Source organism: Poromitra crassiceps (assembly GCF_964638095.1).
Source record: "Poromitra crassiceps genome assembly, chromosome: 3".
NCBI lineage: Eukaryota > Metazoa > Chordata > Actinopteri > Beryciformes > Melamphaidae > Poromitra > Poromitra crassiceps.
Window position 1 is genome coordinate 9,654,991 of NC_139625.1, and position 21,015 is coordinate 9,676,005.

The window sequence follows — 21,015 nt, forward strand, 5'->3', positions numbered from 1 at the left end:
CCAACCACACCTACCAACATAGACATTTCTTTAACTGCAACACCACTCATGTTGTATACCGTCTTACCTGCCCTTGTGGTTTTTTCTATATTGGACGAACAAAACGTAGATTCAAAGGCCGCATCAGTGAGCATAAATATGCCATCAGATCCAAGAACACAGACTACCCTATGGCTAGGCACTTCAGTGAATCACATGACAGCAATGACACTTTACTCAGAGCAGAGGGAATTGAACACATACAGCAGACCACCACAAGAGGGCAGGATCGCCTCAAGAAACTTCTTCAGAGAGAAACTTTCTGGATCTTCAAATTTGATGCTATGGCTCTCCCCGGCTTAAATGAAGAGATCGATTATAGACCATTTTTATAAATACTACCTCAAAAAATATATTTTCTATTTATTTCACGCAATCTTTTTCCATACTTTTATTTTGAATTGGATACAATTTTTTTCACGTATTCCGGAAACACTTATTTTCCTAACCGGAAGCATAAACTACTACAACTTTTGCCCTGACGAAGGCCATAGCGCCGAAACGCGTAGGCAACCACACTCTTTCCTACTTTTCCTTCCTTCTATCTCTCTCAACGAGTGTTGCCTTGGATGCGCTCGAGACCACCACACTGCACAAGTAAGTGGCCTCTGGCACTTTTTTATTCATCTGTTCCCTTACCAAGAGCACCTCGGATACTAACAAACAAACAAACAGACACACATACGACAGAGCTCCCCCTTTTTTTCATCTCTTGTGAGTATCATGATCTAGAAAAGCTGGATAGCAAACCAATATGCATTTTTTATTATAACCTCAACCATGCTAGAAATGAGCGGGCGAAGCGTGCAATATTTCTTCCAAGGCATGAACAGGAGTGAATGCGGGAGTAATGGCTAAATGGCTGAGAAAACATCACTTGATTAGCCTTAATGCAGAACAGTTGTATCAATCAGTAGAACTTGTGTGGCTACACATCAAGGGAGGGGGCAATGTACCCAGTTTTGATGGCTGTAATTTTCGCTTGTTAATTTTTGGAGGTTATATCTCGATTCTTGGGCTTCCTAGAAATTAAAATAAAGATGTAAAAAAAAGCAGGATATGCAACTCCTACAGAGTTGCATATAAAATTTAATTTACATGCTTTTTGCACAAGCATGATTTATAGACGGTTTTAACTTGACAACAAAAACATTCTAAATTGAACCCCCGCTCACTTCCTGTTGCAGTGTTTGCTATGGACATAAAACAAAAAAAAAACATTCAAGTGCAGGACTGACCATTCCGTGAAAACCGTCTATACAGCTGTGCAGCGAAAACAAAAGTAACGATGTCGAGTGAATATTTCTGCAGTTTGCCGAATGCTGAGAAAAAGGAAGTGCTGTGGGGTTGCGCTCTGGTGAAAACCGTCTATAGGGAGTAAATAAGTTTCATATTCAAATGGACTGTTACAGCAGACCTAGTCGTCTCACACATCACGACTAGTGGTGAGTTTTTGCGCACTAATCTGCTAGCATGCTCAACTGCGAGCAACTGTGTGCCGCGCGGAACCCCTCCACTTATGATCGTAGTGAGATTGTACCCAGTCATAGGACTGAATGTGTTAAATGTGTCCTTCATTCCCACTAGGGGCCGGTAATGATGCTGTAAAGGATTTGTACTGCAGAGTGGAGACAGAGAACATACTATACTGTACATATGAAGGGATTTTTCAATTGCAGTTCCAATTTGTTGGGGGATGGGGGGGGATTACTTCCCCTAAAAACTCCCTTATCTAAAAAAAAAACAAAAAACAAACACACACATATATACAAAACATTGGATAGTTTATTATATTTATTACTTTTCTGAAAAAATAAAATAGGTAATCAAAAGATAGGCTAAACAGCAAATACGAACTACATAATCAGATGAAACTGAGTGAGGATAGTGATAAAATAAAATACTTTTGACACAAACAAGAACCATGATTAAGTATTAGGCAATGGAACACTGATTTCTTTGTGATAGTTTTTATATAGCCTACAGAGACCATACCAAAATAATTGTGTGCAAGACAATTACCTAGGTCAGTGGGTCTAAAGAAAAAATCCACACATTACCAAAAATTCCACCAGGCAGGCACCAATTTGATAATATTTTGTTCCATATGATGAGTTTTGCTTTTAGATGTTTTACTACAGAAAGTGTATAAAACTCATGACCAAAATAGTCATACATTCTCTTATTGTGTTTGTTACTTGTTATGGATGGAATTATTCATGGATTTCAGTTGACATCACACAACTGTTGCAGGGCCATCTAGGATCAATTTGAAACAAGATGTCCAATAGCGTCAAATAAATATCTCAAAAACTATACATCAATCGCATCGCTTATATTTTGACATTGTGAGAACAGAATAGCTAGAGTTCTGTACATTATATTGATGTAGTGTTAAAGCTGTGTGAACTGTCAAGTTTTAAAACGTATGAATGAATTTAGTAAAAAGTGCAGCCAGAATCTGGTAGTGAATTGTGACATCACGCACTCAAGGCTGCTCCATAGGATCCCATTATAAAGGTTGAAAAAAGTATAAAACTTGGAACTGCGATTCATCAAAAAGTTCAAATGTTATCCTTAAACTAAATAAGAGAAAAAAGGTACTAGGAGTGGTGACCCGTTTAAAGTTTGAATGGAGTTTGTAGTAGCGAAAAAGTATGAAAGGGTAGTTGAGAGTTCAAACAGGACATGATTTGAGCAGTCCTTCCATAGACTTAAACAGGTACTACAAAGTTGTGTGCTGTGTTCGGTCCACAAGATGGCGACCATAACAAAAAGGTTCTGTGACTGAAACCCACGAATAGTGAAGATAAATTATTTCGCTTTTTGCTGGGGATGCCCTGGAACCCTCTCAAGGAGCCCTGGGGGTCGCCGGACCCCACTTTGAGAACCACTGACCTAGTTCATGTGTTTACAGTCCCTTCACAGTATTAACTCAGTTTTGGCAAATACAGGTAGGCTATACATGTATAACCAAGTCTAAAATCAGTGCAAACAAACAAAAGCTCATCAAGTCAATCCTTAGAACAGACCCAACACCCCACACACACACACACACACACACACACACACACACACACACACACACACACACACACACACACACACACACACACACACACACACACACACACACACACACACAAAACTAGTCCTCATATGCAACAAGAAAGTGCACTTCATCCAGCTTATCATTACTGCTGATATGCCTGCATTCTATTACATTATTACAATTGTTAAGAATCTCCTAAAGGGCAGTTTAGAGTACAGCTAGTCAGCTATTAATGATCACTCAACGAGCAACGCTGAACGTTAATTATCGCTGGACGCTGACTTTGGACGCTGTCGCTCATAAGTATAAACGATAGGCGATAGGGGAACGCATCGCAGAGGTTTCATTTCATTCATTTTGATTTTCTCTCAAGACATGGCGGTAGAATAACAAGAGCTACAGTAGCTAGCAGCACTTTCTTGAGCCAGTGATGGGGTCAAAGTTGAATCCAAATGAGGTCTTGGCAATGGGCACAACCATCAAACCACCAAAGATGCCATATCGCCCATCGCTGGAAGTATAAACAGAATATCGTTATCACCGACGATAGAATATGATCATGGTCCATCGCAACCACCATAAATCGCTGTACTATGAACTGCCCTTAATGCGTTTTCCTTGTATGCGATAAGACAGAATACATAATTGGACTCTCAAGGTCCACCAGAAAGATTTTTAAAGTCATTTTGGAAGTTTTGAAAAAGACATTTTCGACATCTCCTCCTAGATCGTTTTACTGATCACCACCAAGTGTTTCTGTTTTAACTATGGACGAAGCACATTAACAACTTTTTTTTTAATCTACTCTACTGTCATTTTGAAGAGATGCATTTTTTAAGTTGAGAGAGAGAGCATGGCCTGTCAGCTAAATTGTCCAATCATCACGGAACTCAGTGAATAATATGTTCAGATATCATCAATGAACCCAGGTGCAGTTTTGATTTTATTTATTTTTTTGGACCGGGCTCACGGCCCGGTACCGGTCCGGTATTTTTCAGTGACACATGGACTTTCTTTGTTCATAATGTCCATAAAACAAATGGGGCTAGCACAGTGCATAGCTACCAACATACACACAAGTGTCAAAATGTAAAAAAAAAAAAAAAGGAAAAAAAAAAAAGTTCAAAAGAAGAAGTTCATGGTAGTATATATATATCATAAATAAATCACCGTTTAATAATATTTGGCCAGTAAAAAATCAAGAAAAAAAAGAGAAAAAAGAGGCATTATTTGAACTGTTAACAGTTTCCGGTAGTATTGCTATATTCTACACAGCAACAGATGATTCTATATATCATATCTTGGAAATTGGCCTTTCATTTCTAGCTTTTGTTCTATTTCTATTTGGTAAAAAAATATAGTACTTTGATATTAATTTGGTTGATTTATGTCAATTTGGTCATCCTTTTTTCACATTACACTTCATATAACGAGTAAGCCTATGAATTTGTGGAAGTAGCTATTTTCTTTTGCAACTTTAAAGGCACTTCTACTGCTGTAACTGTTTAATCACTCAACAATAATGAACAACTTAACAGCTTTTGAAGCTAAGCCCAGACACACCATGCCGACCGCCATGTCTGGGCCAGTGGTGAGTGTCTGTCGCTCTAGTCTTTGTGGTGTGTCCCACCACCACTTTTCCAGCCGATTCGACACGTTGAATCGGCGTCTGTGAGAAAGCCCTCTGATTGGCTGGTGGTCAACAAAGCGAATGAGGGCAGAGAGAGACGCACAAAAAGTGCTTCTCATTTTTTCTACTTCATCTCATCTGTTCATTCCAATACACCAGTGGTTCCAAAACTCGGGTTTTGGAACCCCCTAGGGGTACAAAGTACTACAGGGGGTACTTGTGAGAAAGGGGAAATGGAAAAATGCAATAATAAATCAAGAAAATAAATGTACGTTAAAATAAATCTGCTCAGAAGGCACTAATCGAGTACTGCAGGGATGACGTATATTTGTAGTTGGAAGGCACTGACATGTGGTAATGTGGGAGTGGTAATTTGTGTTCAGCAGGATAATCTTCACAAACGTGAATAAGTTTTATGCCTTTTGAAGCGTTTTCTCAAAACCACGTAAAAAACAACAACACACATTTACTCTGTGGGAGGCTTTAATTGACGTGCTCAGTTGGTGGCCTTAACCTGGGCTCTGTAGGAGGACTAAGGTCTCTATTCCAGTAGCACTTCACCGTCGGTGGACAGAGACAGACTGGATTCCAATGACGCCTGTCCCCTCCCCCTTCCTCCTCTCCTCTGTCTCCCCAGAGACTTTTAATATTAATAAAGAATATATATTTTTCAAACTAAAAAAAACTAAAAAAAAACACACAACCCAAAGTGATTGACGTTTGTGAAGATTATCCTGCTGAACACAAATTACCACTCTCATAAACTTTTGTTAACCACAGACCTTATGTGATGCATATACGGTAAGTGAAATCCCCATTCTAAAACCCCATTCACTTTCCCCCTGGAGATCCAACATGCTACTTCCAGACTCATTCCTGTGCTGCTCTATTGAAAAGCCTTTCACTCCATGTCTTATTTTGTAATGTTAAATTCATCAAAAAGTGCGTTATCATTCATTCATTGCATCATTATGCTCCGCTATAGTTTTCTCTTGCCGTTTTCTACGCAAAATGTTGTCGTCGGGTAAAGCGGGTACGGGTAGAAACCAGGGAAAGGGGCTAGTGAAGCCAAAACAGTTTGAGAACCACTGCATATGAATATGAATATTTCCACCAGGACGTGGCCTTCAGGGAAAGCCACTTGAGCCTGACAGAGCTGTCTTACCACGGGGCTTAAGGCAGCAAGCAAGTTCAAGTAAGCAGGAAAATCACAAGTCTATTTCTAACCTTGTGCTACTGTACATACAGTACACTCAACAAGCACTTGACTAGGAACACCATCATAACACTGAGCAGGTATCAGCTTTCAGCTCAGTGTCAAGCGGCAACCGAACATGCCGTCTGCCTCCAGGTTTGACGTGCTGCATTCTGAGAGGATGCTCTCCACAGTTCAGCTCTAGTCTGGCCGTTCACCTCTGACCTCTGTCATCAACAAGCTGTTTCGTCCACAGGAGACAGAACTGCTGCTCACTGGGTGTGTTTTGTTGTTTTTCGCACGATTCTGTGTATTAACTCTAGAGCAGTGGTCTCCAAAAGGGGGTCCACCACATTTTTTCAAAGTACTTTGTGATTTTTATATTTTTAGACAAAAATAATAATATTGAGTAATCTCCAAGCATTAATAGGCAATTAATTAATATTAATTAATTAATACACTTCTTAAAAAAAATATATATATATACAGTATATATTTACAAAGCAAATCTGATGAAGCAATATGCTAAACATGTTCGCCGCTTCTTGCTTCGTTATTGTAATCTAGTAATAAAAAGAAGTGTCAATACTGATGTCCTGGTGTGGGCTGTGACTGCTATTATAGGCCACGCTTAAAATGTGACACGATTTTATTCGTAGGGGCCTAGGGGGGCGGGGGGTCCCTGCTCTATTTCCCTATCAATGGAGGGGTCATTGGGCTGACAAAAGGTTGAAGATCACTGAGACTGTTGTGTGTGAAAGTCCCAGCAGTTTCAGAAATACTCCGAGCAGCCCGTCTGGCACCAACATCCATGTCACAGTCAAAGTCACTGAGATCACACATGTTCTCTCCAATTCTGAGGTGAGCATGAACTGAAGCTGCTGACCTGTATCTGCATGATCGTATGCACTGCAGCGCTGCCACATGATTGGCTGATTGGATAATTGCATGAATAAGCAGGTGTACAGGTGTTCCTAAGTGCCCGATGAGTGTAGATCTCAAATGAAGCCTTTATGCCTTCACTTATTATTATTATTATTATTATTGCCTTGTATATAGTAGTTAATGTTGAATTATCCTTTGTGACTCTTGTCTGTTTTAGCCTGAGCATACTTTTTCTTTTTGTGTGAGAGTACATTGAGAGTTAAGGGAACCTTGTATGTGTACATAATGTACTTGGCCAATAAAGCGCATCCTGATTGTGATGTGTGACCTGCATTATTACAATCATAGATACAAATAGATAGAATCATGCCTAAATATAGGCAAACAACATAATAATAACAAACATCCATGTAATGGCATAGATGTCTTCTGGTCACAGTTTGAGACCAGAGCGCTCTTTACAATGAGGGTCACTAAATGTAATTTAAACAGTTAATAATAAGCATGAACCAACCCTAAGTTAATGTACCTAACCCTAAACTATTAATTATTTGATACATTAGTTAGCAACAGTTAGCTGTTCATTAAGCATGAACTAACCCTTCACTGAGTGTCCTTTGTTGTACAGTGTTACTGTCTGTGCTTTACTAAGAAAGGCAAACACACAAGCAGTCTATAGTCTTTGTGTGGGTCTGTGGTCACTGTGCGTTAGCGCCTGCAGCAGATATGTGCATCATCAGACAGACAGACAGACAGCGTGGTCACATGGTAGAGTTCACGTGTCACCGATTGGAGGAGAGACCGACTCCGTTTCTCCGCCGCTGTCGGCCAGGACCTCCGGCTCGGATCGCCTCCTGGAGGCCAGCTTGTAGAGAGCAGCGAGGAGGAAGACCAGTGAAATGACAGCAAAGTAGCTGCCATAAATGAGGAACTGGAAGGAAGAAGGTAAAGACAATTAATAATCACTTCTTATTAAAAGAGCTTATTGCACCTTTTCAGAATTCAATTACCGTATGTTGCACTTTGTGTATCCGGTTTGAGGGGACCCAAACCTGAACCTTGACAACACTCGGAATGACACCTTATCTCCCGCTGGCAACCACACACGGCTACCCTAATCTAGTCACCCATCAATGTAGCCACACATGGGCACAAATGCAGACAGACACACCAAATAGAGCAGAGGTTCTCAAATGTTTTTCAGCCAAGGATCTATATAAGATAGAAAATACACCGGGAACCCCCTCATTCTGATTTGTGATTTTGGGCTCAGCTTGTTTCCACGGTAAGGTGCTTGACATTTAAATTGATAGGTTTGTCAGATTAGAATGTAATCCATGAACCATTTTAGATTTAAAGTATAACATATTTCCGTTGAACTATGAAGCTTTTGCACACACATTTTTTTTTTTTTTTTTCCTGAACACTTTTTGCAGACCCCCTGGCAAAGTGCCATGGACCCATGGGGGTCCCCGGACCCCCATTTTAGAACCACTGAAATGGAGTACCGCATGAATACTGTACGTGTAAAAGGCAATGGGATTTTGGTTAAATGCATGAGGTTAACAAAAGTTGATGAAACAGCAAATTGTGTTTTCAGCAAGATCATCTTCACAAACGAGGACCCGTTTTATGGCTTTTGAAGCGTAAATGCGTTTTTTTTACACTATTTTCAGAAAACACTAAGTCACAAATGTGTTCCGCCGGTTTCCTCCCACAGTCTAAAGATATGCTGTGTTTGTGTAGTATTGTAATGTAATTTAGTCAAATGTGTAATTGTGTAGTATGTGTTATGATGTGTGTAACCTATGTTGTGTGTAGTTATATGATGGAGGACTGTGTAAAGCCTTTTGAGACATGGTGCTTGTGTGATAAGCGGCTATAAACAACTGAACTGTCAAAAGTCTAAAGAGGAAAGCTGCTTTTGCGGAGGTAGAGGCAGCCATGCTGTCCGGGCTACTGCCTGGAAGGGAGACAAAGATCGCATATTGAAGGCAGGAGCGAGGCTCTTATCCTTTTTTGGACAAGAGCGCTGCGCCATAATGTTGCAATGGAAAAATGTACAAGCCTTCGGTTCTTATCAATATATACAATCTTTAGCGCAAATCAGATATATTGGTATTAGGGGTGTCAAAAATAATCGATTATAAGATGCATCGCGATGCGGACGTGCACGATAATGCATCGATTCACAAATGTCAAAAATCAATTATAAAATAATAATAATAATAATAATAATCGAATAAAATATAATGGAAGTACATGCATTTGTTTATTTTAATTATGGATCATAATACAATGCAATTCCAAATGTACTTTTATTTTAAAAGTAGCCACAGAGTGAGAAAAAAGAAAGTGAGAAAAAATAAATCATGTATTGGGGAAAAAAAGTGATGCATCGATTTAAGATGCATCGAGATGCATCGATAATCGTAATCGAATCGAATCGTAGCCCTCTGAATCGTAATCGAATCGAATCGTGAGGCCAGTGAAGATTCACAGCCCTAATTGGTATGTCATAAAAATAGTTTTACTTGTTCAAACCAAACGGTTCAGATATATTTAGAATTTCTTTAAATCTGGAAAAAAAAAACTTTTTGGTCCAAGTGAAATGTTATGTGGTCTCTCCCGTTTCTAAATATCTGAACCGTTTGGTTTGAACAAGTAAAACTATTTTTATGAGCATTTTACGAAATGTCTAGACTGTATGGGAAAATAAATGGCAGATGAAAATCTCTGTTACAGTGCTGAAGCAGGAAGTGACATTCACTTTAGCTCTCTATTGGGCAAGGGTGGGTGAGTACATGATGACAGAATTTTCATTTAAGGGGGTGAACTATTCCTTTAAGATGAGAGTAATTAGGCGTTAGAGTAATTAATTACTTTAATTAGGCGTTAAAGGGTACTCAAACGATAATGTTGCACTGCCTTACCTGTGGGAAGATATCGAGGCCCAGGCCATTGGAGTCCACCACCACCAGAGTGAGCAGAGACTGCAGCAGTAAGGCCATGAAGGTGTTCACTCCAAACACCAAGGCATAGCGCTGCATGCTCAGGCTAGCAGCTATCTGATATCTGCAGCGTTCAGGGGGCAGAGTACAGTGACATGTAAGGAGAGCTTGTCTCACGAGCACAGTGTTTCTCTGAGGTTCATTCAACAGTGGTGGCCTACAGACCTATGGAATTGGACACACCATCCTAAAGGAATTGTGAAAATAAATAAACATAATCCAGCCTGATTTCCACCTAAAAGACATGCACACAAAATACCATGTTGAGTTTTGGGGGAACTATAAATTGGCAATGCGCCCAAGGACAACGGGGAGAAGGAAGATAGAATGGATAAACAACACCATTGACTGGAGGAGATCTGGCAACTGCAAGAAAGGCTGCCATCAAAACTAAAGGAATGCTAAGGCAAACTGAACTGAAAACTGAAACTGGAAATAATGATGTTAGGGTTTTGCCCTTTCTGATGGCAAACATATCCAAACTACTATGGAGAATCAGTGGACATAATGTGGTTTTTTGAACTTCATGTTCATAGGACAGTAAAATGGGGATGAACATTTGCCAAGTTTCAATCAAGTCAAGTTCTGTCACGCGTGTACATGACAAACAGCGTGCGCACCGTGGTACACGAGTACTACATGACAAACAGCGTGCGCACCGTGGTACACGAGTACTACATGACAAACAGCGTGCGCACCGTGGTACACGTGTACTACATGACAAACAGCGTGCGCACCGTGGTACACGTGTACTACATGACAAACAGCGTGCGCACCGTGGTACACGTGTACTACATGACAAACAGCGTGCGCACCGTGGTTCACGTGTACTACATGACAAACAGCGTGCGCACCGTGGTACACGATGTTCCATGGAGACTGGCTCCCAGTGTTAATGTGCGGAACTCATTTATATGAACGTGAAAAATATTCAGACAATGAAATAAAATATAATAAGAAAATAATAATATATAATAAAATAAAAGTGGTACTTTCACTTTGCAGTTCTTCGCAGAATCAAAAATAAATATGCGGCGAGCTTGGGAATCTTTGCCTTGTGGCAGAACAAAGAATAAAACGATAAAACAATCAATCACAAAGTCGACCCTTAATACTCACGTAGCAACAGTGATGAGCAGCATGTAGGTGGCTCTGAAGAGGACATAGGAGCCATAGCACAGCCAGATGTTCCTCACTGTGTCCATGACGTAGACACACACTGCCATCAGCATGGAGAAGACACAGAGAGCCAGCTCCCCCCACAGCGCCCAGCGCACCGGCACGTAGCCCACCACCAGCGCCGCCAGCGCTCCTGTCGCACAGCACGCAAATCACTTAGTGTTAGCCGACAGCTAACAGTACTCACACACAGTAACCTCACTGTTAGCTTAGTGTTAGCCGACAGCTAACAGTACTCACACACAGTAACCTCACTGTTAGCTTAGCGTTAGCCGACAGCTAACAGTACTCACACACAGTAACCTCACTGTTAGCTTAGCGTTACTCACCTAGGTGTGGACATGAATTATACTACAGCCTGGTTCCAGGAATATGGATAAATCCTGGCCTTGGATTTAGGACTGCAGCTATCGATTATTTTAGTATTCGAGTATTTGTTTTTATTTGTTTATTTTTATTTTATTTATTTTTTTGTCAGGGTTCGAATAGTGGTTAGGTTTAGTTTGATTTTTGCTTTATGTCTATTTTTTTTTGCTATTGTAGGGTATTTTTATTTGTGGTTCTCTTGGTATGTGTGGACTGTATTGCTTGTGAAAATCTGAATAAATAATTGATCATAAAAAGTAATCGAGTATTCTACAGATTAATCCATCGATTAATCGAGTCATCGGATAAGAACTACTTTCGCGTTATTAGAGAGCAACAGTAATTACCGGTATACAAGGGGAAATAAGACAGCTGTTAAAATGAACAACTACATTGGTTTCCTTTTTAGATTTTTTTTTTATTTTATTTCTTAAATTGCATACAGCTGTATACAATAATCAAGTGGAATGGTTGTCAGGCTGTGGGACTCCGTTTCCCAATCCTGCCCAAGACAGCACCGGTCAGCACGTATTTTGTTACTAACAAAGTGTTTTGGTGCCGCCAGAATTTTGGTATTCATAACTATCCCAGATAGTCACAATATAGCTGATTCAATGTGGATATGCTCAGTGTCATAGCAGATTTATGCTGTCAAATGGGACAAGCGATGCAAGGAGATGCATTTACGTAGAACACCTGATTGTAAAAGTGGTGGATGGGCATCTCAATCACAAACAAAATGTCAATGACAGCAATTCATTCCATCTATCAAAGACAGCACAGAATAAAAAATTTGCACATCTATAAAAAAAAAAAAGCCCTACACTTTTGGGGGGGAAGGGAGTGAAATCTCACGGCGTGTTATCAAACGGATAGAAAACACCATAATATTGTACGAGATGTTTAGAACTTGAAAATATGTCTCATCCTCAGAGACAGAGGATGAGTTTACACGGAGAGGCACCGCTACAGAGAAACTCTGAGCTCCATTCATTTGACTGAAAGAACATGTCTGCTTGCGCCAGTTGGCAGCCTCACCTAGCAGTGTGGAGAGGGTCTCCACGTAGCCGTTGTAGATCTCAAAGTCCTGCGAGGGCCGCACCTTCTCCCACAGGACCTGAGCATAGTTGACCACCTGGAAGTAGCCACAGGTGGACAGGGCCCACCACACGGACCAGGCCAGCAGGGGGCGGCAGGAGTAACACTGGAGGAAGTCCTGCCACAGCATCCGCAACACCGCCACTAACCCACTTCTACCAGCTCGCGTCTCATCAGGCCTGGACACCTACAGGGTGAGGCAAGGGTCCACAAAACAATTAAAATAAAACAGTAAAATAATTCATCCAAAAATGAACATTCTGTCAGCATCTACTCACCCTCATATCAGTGGAAACACAGGTGAAATTAGTCCATCACCCCATTCACACCTGGTTTTTAAATGCGACCTGTAGTGTATACGGATAAGGTATTTGGATAATGGTTGCATTTAAGATTTAAAATCCGGTGTAAATGGGGTGTAAAAGATCCAGACTACCTCCAGATGTGGTCAGGAAGATCTGATCACATCCTGATCATGATGCGTTTACACCTTGCATTAGCAAGCATTCAGATAACTTATCTGGATATAGGTCACATTTAAAAAACAGATGTAAATGGGGTGAGAGGCTGCCACCGCCAGCACAACTCGAGAGAAAACCAGTCTCCACTGACTTCAGTTCAAGGTTCCCACAGCTTCTTAAACATCAAATTCAAGGACTTTTGAAGGCATTTAATTTCCAGGACCAATTCCCTCAGATTCAGGGAATAAAACACAGCATAGTTTGAGACATGGATCGAGGTTAATTACTGTACAACACTGAGGATGTTTCTAATGAGAACTAGCAGCTTCACAGAAGCTCACAGACAACTATTAAAAGAGACAGAGGCTTTGAATGTGTGAACACACAGCTGTGCTGTGTTAGATGTTAAGTAAACAATATACCAAAAGAACTTCCATTTCTACTCTTGCAAGTGGTGGAAGTATAAGTAGGGAGAAGAGGACAAGTGGTGCATCATCTCCATAGTTAGTAGGGGTGGGGGAAAAAATCGATTCACCTAAGTATCGCGATTTTTAATGTCACGATTTTTTGGATCGATCTTTTATTCCAGAATCGATAATCGCAAATTGAAAAAAAAAAAAAAAATCTTTTTTTTTTTTTTTGGGTGCTTGCAGTCAGGCCACTCACTGAACAGCAGGCCAGGCGCCGCCTACTGGTTTACTAGTGGTTTTATTACTTTATTAGTTAGTCTGAAGTAATAATTACACTTCAGGGTTAAAGTGGGTGCATCTCATTGTAAAATTGGACTTCAAACGGCCCAAATCTGGCTTCAAACGGCCCAAATTTCACGCGCGTTGGCCCATATCGGCCTGGCCTGCTTGGTATCTAATGCCCGGCCTGAATTATGATCCCAGTCCGCCCCTGTTTTTAACTATATCGCCCAGCCCTACTCATGATATATAATATACAGTCTCTAGTGTATGATTCAACTTTTCCCATGTTCTAATCTAGTGTAAAAAAGCAAACAAACTGAAAAAATAAAAGAAAAAAATAAACAAAAATCGCAATAAATCGTAATATCGAATCGCAATAATCGTAGAATCGCAATACTTAAGAATCGCAATATAAATCGAATCGGCACCCAAGAATCGTGATAGTATCGAATCGGGAGATAAGTGAATCGCCACAGCCCTAATAGTTAGTGCAGTCAAACAGAAAATGTGCATGTGACTGTGCATGGCACATCACCCAAACCAATCCCAGAACTCAGAACCAGTAACGGAGCTTCTTAGTGAGTTGCACTACATGTATTTGACCAGCAGATGTCAGACACACTCTGTGTTATTTGAAACTTGAGTAGTGAACCCATTCTAATCTTGACACAAGAGTAGATTCAAGATTCAAGATTCAAGTTTATTATTTGTCCCCGAAGGGCAATTTGTGTGCAGCAGATATAAAAAGCATAGCGAATACATGAAAAAACAAAACATGAACAAATTAAAACAAACATGGAGCATGGCAGCAGTTTTCCAGCAGAAAAAGGATCAAGTAAACACAGGATAAAAGTAAAATAAAAACACACCTCAAGGGATCTGTACAATGTACTTAAAAGTAGTAAAGACACGTACAATGTACTTAAAAGTAGTAAAAGACACGTACATGAACTTAAAAGTAATAAGAGTCCAGGACTATTTGAGCTCACATAAATAGGTAGGTAAAAAATAAATAAAGATATATCTTGAATATAAAATATATAGAGAATATTTGTAGCAGCAACCTTACCTACCTAAGAAGAGAGACAAGGAGAGAGAGTGCATCATCTCCTCCGCCCAGCAGCGTTTAAGCTGCACGAGAGACAGAGAAAAGAGAGCGAGACAGAGAGAGAGAGAGAGAGAGAGAGAGTGTGCACTATCTCCTCCTCTCAGCAGCATTTAAAGCTGTGATGGAAACAGGAACGAAAGACAATTTATATCTGTTTTTCGTAGCCCTCGGAACCTTTAGCCGAAGGCCCGAAGGGAGCAGCACATACTCTGGGCAGAGAGGATGAGTATCGTCCATGCGAATGGACATGGCCTTTTTAAGCACCTGTTTGTTAAAAATGTGGTCCAGGCTACTAAAATTTACTCCGGCTATTTTAGATGCCGCTCTCACGATCCTCCCGAGAGAGTTCCTCCCTTGAATACCAAGGTTTCCATACCAACAGATAATAGAGAATGAGATTACAGACTCGATATAGGCACAATAAAACAGTTTCATCAGAGTCCTGTCAACCTGGAATCTAGCAAGCTTCCTTAGGCAAAAGAGACGTTGTTGACCTTTTTTGCACAGCATTTCACAGTTTAGATCGAACTTCAACTTGCTGTCAAAAATAGTGCCAAGATATTTATAATTGGTCACCAAGTCTACTGGTTGCCCATGGACAACACTGTTCTGGGGAACTGGGGAGGATCGTCTAAAATCAACACAGATCTCTTTAGTCTTTGAGACGTTAAGTTGGAGGAAGGCTTCTTCACACCAGGACAGAAAATCATTTAAAACCTGGCCATGACCGACCTCATCCCCATCAAGCAAGCTGACAATAATGGAAAGTACTGCAGGAATGAGTCGGAAGTAGCAAATCGCCGCCATGTTGGTTCTTAAGGGGAAAAGGCTATGGGGTTTTAGTATGGGGATTTCAGTTAAATGCATGAAATAAGGTCTGTGGTTAACACAAGTTTATGAGAGTGGACATTTGTGTTCAGCAGGATCATCTTCACAAACGTGGACCACTTTTATGACTTTTGAAGCGTAAATGTGTTTTTTTTTAAACGCAATTTTCAGAAAACGTTTAAAAAGTCAGGAGTGAATTTAATCCCCAAGATAAATACCTCCTCAAAATACTTCTTGTAGCCAGCAAAAAAACAATAACAAAAAAATGGCTAAACCAGGACCCACCAACAAAAAAAGAGTGGATAGCAATTGTACAGGAAATATATGAGATGGAAAAGCTGACCTTCTATCTAAGATTGAGAAAGGATATATTTGATGGGTTCTGGTCCAAATGGTTGGCGTATAGGAGGAGCTTCTATTCCCATTTAGCCTTGTCTATGCTCGTTTAGCCCATGTGTATTTTCACATCGAATGTATTATATATTATACATGTGTATGTTTCGCTCCCTTTTTTCTCTATTTTTCGCTCTATACTTCCCTCTCTCTCTGAAGCTGATTGGAACAAGTAACCGAACAACATAACTTAACACAAAGCTAACTATTAAAAAACTAAGAATTGATCTGTAACACCCATCATGATGACCTGAATGTTTGTTGTTTTTTGTTTTATTTTTTTATTTTGTGAGTTTGCCTTTGTAAAACTGTCACTCATATGGAGAAATGTTGGAATGTGATGCAAACACTCTGTTCTAAAACAAAAACCTTAAAAAATAAAGTTACAAAAAAAAAAAAAGTCAGGAGTACCACAGGGACCCTGCGGCGAGATGGGGATGGGGGGGAGGGCAATTGAAATGCTGAGATGCTCAACAGAACTAATGAAGGCATGTTAGGCTATGTAGGTTGCTACCTTCAGCTCACTTTGCTATCTTGCCTGCCCTTCATCAAGCAGAGAGGAGAGAAACTAGCAGGACAGCATAACTCAGTCGAGACCCTAACAGGCAATTTACACCAGATGCGTTACGGCTGCGTTGCGGATCCGGCAAAACTGACGGATCGACTCTCATACATGCGGTACGGAAAGATTGTCGGATCCCGCATACTGTAATCTGACAGATTACATGGGTGTGTGGGTCTGTTTACAGCCGTACCGCATCTGTTCTGGAGGCGGTGTACATTAGCCCTAACACTGAGCTGAAATGAAACGGCTGTACGTAAATTAGGCAAATATCATAGATAAACAGATTTTGATTCTTTCAGGGCAGGTGGGGGATCCCCCAAGTAGAGCCATATGAAATCTGTTTTATTTTTTTTCCCAAATCCACACCCACCCCCCGCAAATTCATTTTTTTCCATTTAAATTGTATTTGAGGGATCAGAATCTATCCTAATTTAGGTTTTTTTGTGTGTGTGTTTTCTTTTTTATGACATGTCTCTCAGGCAGCCTCTTGGACTTGTTTCTCAAAGTGAAAACCAAGTTGTGAGGTGACATAAGGGTCCCACGCAAGACCTGCTGGGCGGCCCCCCTCTCAAAACACCCAAATCTCAAAACAGAATTATTTGTCTAGGCCTATTCTACAATTATGAAATCATTTAGGTTACTACAATAATTAGGACGACTTTTGATTTTGATAATTGGGCCTACTTTTATCAATTGTTATATGGACAAACGTCATGATGGTGACTCAGTAGATGATAACACAATTTTCATTTTTGGGGAAACGTTTCCTTAAAAACACTGTGGTACAGTAGATAGTGGTACAGATTAACATGCTGCAGAACAAGTTGGGACGGTTTCTAAGCAGGTTCTATGAACTGTTCAAAGCATGCGATATCATTGGCTGATTAACTGACAATTTCCTGAAAAGTAATGGAGCAAGGTTACAAGCGGTTAGGATTTTGAAATTGAAAGAGTGCTAGAATTGCCACTTGATGGTGTGTCAATGTGATTACTGCAATGCATTGTAGAGAGAGAGAGAGAGAAAGAGAAAGAAGGATAGAGAGAGAGAGAGAGATAGAGATAAAGAGAGAGAGTTTTAGGGTGGTGTGGAAGGACTAGGAGCAGGAAACCCTGGTGTGACCCATCAGGTCTGAAATATCACAATATTTTTTATTTTGACCAAATACCTCAATATCGATATTGCGACAATATTGTAACTTGTAAGGATGACTATAGAGACACTGTGGAGCGCGTCATCATTCAGAAAACGGGGGGGGGGGGGGACAAACCCCCCCGCCCCCCAATCCTGGCGTTCTCCTATGTCGCGTGCATGGTCGTGTGTTGCACACAAAGATCATATATACGGAAGTTGAACACTCCAACTTACTTCCTTGACAGCTAGATCCACATTTTTCTTCTCGCCAATTCTCAATGGCTTCCTTGTTTTGCTCGGGAGTACAAAAAAACTAATTGGCGATTTTTTTACATTTGTTGTCTGCGCAGCCCCACCACACAACAGCTTTTAACTATGTTTATTTCAAGGAAAATGACGTTGGTGTATAGGAGTGAATGGAGCGCTTTCCCCCATGATGGCCGTGGCCTATTTCATGCAGTGTCTCTATTGGTGATTTCACAACATATTTACACAATGAGATTTTTGATAATCATCAGTAATGAGGATATAATGACTAAGTGGGTAAAGGCAATAATAGAACAGCTAGAACACAAATGACATCAATTTAATGTAAAGCAGCCTTTAAAATAGGGGTAGGCGATAAATCAATAGCAATATATATTGGCGATAGACAGTTCATCAATACATATGGATATGTCCCTTGATAATGGAGCGTGCTACGAGTGACACGCAAACAGCCAATCAAACAGACAAACTTAAAGTTCCCACCCGTGCTTTGATAAATAAGGTGGTTCAAAATAAAGGGGTTAAATTCAACCTTTTTTCTTGTGGTCTTCATAAAAAAAATAGGTAATTAAAAATGTGCAATAATTATCGAAATCGACTGATATGATATATTTTAGATCGATAAAAAAAAGAATCACTATATCGCCCAGCCCTACTTTAAAACCAGGCCATATCACCATACTGTATATTAGGATATCCAAAATCGAAGACGATATCTAGTCTCACATCATATGGATATAATATTGCTAGTACTATATTGCCCGGTCTAACCAACACAAAGCAGCATGCCACTCACTGTGATGGCATCCTCGATGTTTAGAGGCGTTTTACTCTCCGAGTCGTCCATCTTGCCTGCGGCGGATCTGCCGCCGTCGTGGTGCGACGGTCCCTCCTCCACCTCGGGACTCTTGTGGAAAAACAAGCTCCTACTGGGCATGGGCAGGAACCAGGGGGCGAGGGAAGCCACGACGGCCGACGACAGCGTGATGACCACCAGGCAGAGCAGCGGGACCTGGGCCCCGGAGAGCAGGAGCTGCCCAGCCAGAGAGCCGGCCGCCGAGCCGAACAGGGTGGCACTGCGACACAGGCCCGTCACCCTCTGGTACTGGCCGGGCTCCACCACACTGTAGATGTAGGCGTAGTAGGCCACCTCGGTGGCCGTGGCCAACCCGTAGAAAAACTCCACCAGCTGCATGGCCAGCAGCCCCTGGGCCTTCACCAGCAGGGCATAGGTCACTATGAAGCTGGCAGCCTGCAAGATCAGCACAGGCTTGTAACAGAGGTAGTCTGTGGCCAGAAAGATGGGGAAAAGCAGCGCCAGGTAGGAGTACGTCCATATCGGGTAGATCTCATTGACGACCTGAAGACAAAAAGGACGTAGCGCTCAGATTAAGACGTAAAATCGTCAACTTTCATATCAGACATTTAAGGGAATTAACAGCGTGGAATTAAAGTAATTCACTTATGTTATGTAAACAGACTTTGGCACTACTACTGTCATGCCAAAAGTGATTGGCTTCCAAAACGTGATTGCCGCTGTATCGGCCAGTTTATATGCGTCTACAGCTGCTTTTATCTGCGACAAACAGTCATAACATGCAAGTACACATAACTTTTGTGTCCTAATAGCAAGGTTAGGCTATGGCTACATTTATGACTTTCTGCATCTTTGTAACTGAATAATCACAAATAACTGTGGCCAAAGTAGTGTTTGCAGTTTATGACAGGCATGATATTTTCAGAAAGTGTCACCTGTGTGATGATCTGGGTGAGGTTGAAAATGAAATACACTTAATGTTCTACTGTCCACTATATTACAATCTTAGACTTAGGCTTTTTTTTGTAACATTTCATTTGATGAAGGTCCTGATTTATTTTCTATGTCTGATGATGACTTCACTGTAGACTCCAGTACCTGTTTACTGAAGAAAGTGTTCCAGGTAGCTCAGTTTGTGTTCAATGCCAACCAACAGCGTAGGATGGTACTTTATGTTTGAGGGGTTAAAATCTTTTTTATCGTCTGACATGAGATATATCATATTGTGTTCTTAATTTTGTATTGCTCCTGTATGTTATGATTGTAGTGTTGTAAGCCCGGCATGCGGGCTGAGCACCTTGGTGCATGACACTTTGGAAAATAAAACTAACTTAACTAACTAAAACTAACATTTACAGTACATGATTATAGGCAATGGTTTAATCTTTATGTGCTGTATGCCTATATTTAGATTATAATAAACAATATGCATGAATTGGATAATTGGATATACAAAATAAAGAAATCATCTGTTTTGAAATTTTCCTTATAATCAATGACTGCATTATTTTACCTGCTTTCTGCCTAGATTTTTTTTTTTACCAGTTTAAAAATATGCAATCTGATGACAATTTTTGGCGGACAATCACTTTATGACGCAACACCTGTTATAAGGAAGCAATTCGTGACATCTAGCTAGCATGGTTTAATCACAACTGCGAACTTAACTAGTCAGCCAACTTAATAGATAGACTGAAGAAGACACCCCTATATTCTGTGGACACTGTATGTTGACATTACAGTTGACCTGCAACTAAAAAGTGTATCCGAGTATAAAAGTTACACAATTTCATGTCACAAGCAGCACTGACCTCCCGTTGAGGTTAGCCGTTAGCCGTGTTAGCTCACCTGTGTCTCCGTCAGGTTCTTGTCTGGGCCCAGGAGGAAGGCGGTGAGGAAAGGCTCAGACGGCCTGAGGCTGGAGAAGAAGCCGTACACACAGAGGAGGACGGCGGGGGACAACACGGACATGATGCGGGCTTCAGACCGCATGACCTCCACATCCCTATGCCTGCCTACCGCTGCCAAAACAACGCAGACTCGACTTGAACTGACAGCTCACAGCGACGTGCTAGCTAAGCATCTGACGCAACAAGATGACGACACACACATTCTGGCCTATCAAAATACAAAGAATGAAGGGGTGCGTCCCGGAGGTTGATGCTAGAATGGATCGTCCGGAGTGACCTAACCCCAACCAATCATCACTCCCCATGCCTAAACCCATCCAATCATCACTTCGCATGTCACTCCGGCCGATGCATTCTAGCATTGACTATGACATAAAAAAAAAAAAA

General features: G+C 40.9%; 1 protein-coding gene across 1 annotated transcript; it reads right to left on the reverse strand.

Annotated features, from left to right (window-relative positions):
- Positions 1-7,372: 7,372 nt before the first annotated feature.
- slc19a2 (solute carrier family 19 member 2) lies at positions 7,373-20,689 on the reverse strand (the record flags this gene model as incomplete). Its single annotated transcript, XM_083633642.1, has 6 exons — positions 7,373-7,732; positions 9,735-9,876; positions 10,932-11,124; positions 12,396-12,642; positions 18,698-19,261; positions 20,567-20,689. 6 exons carry the CDS (start codon positions 20,687-20,689, stop codon positions 7,577-7,579), a joined length of 1,425 nt encoding a protein of 474 aa, XP_083489768.1. The 3' UTR covers positions 7,373-7,576.
- Positions 20,690-21,015: the final 326 nt, after the last annotated feature.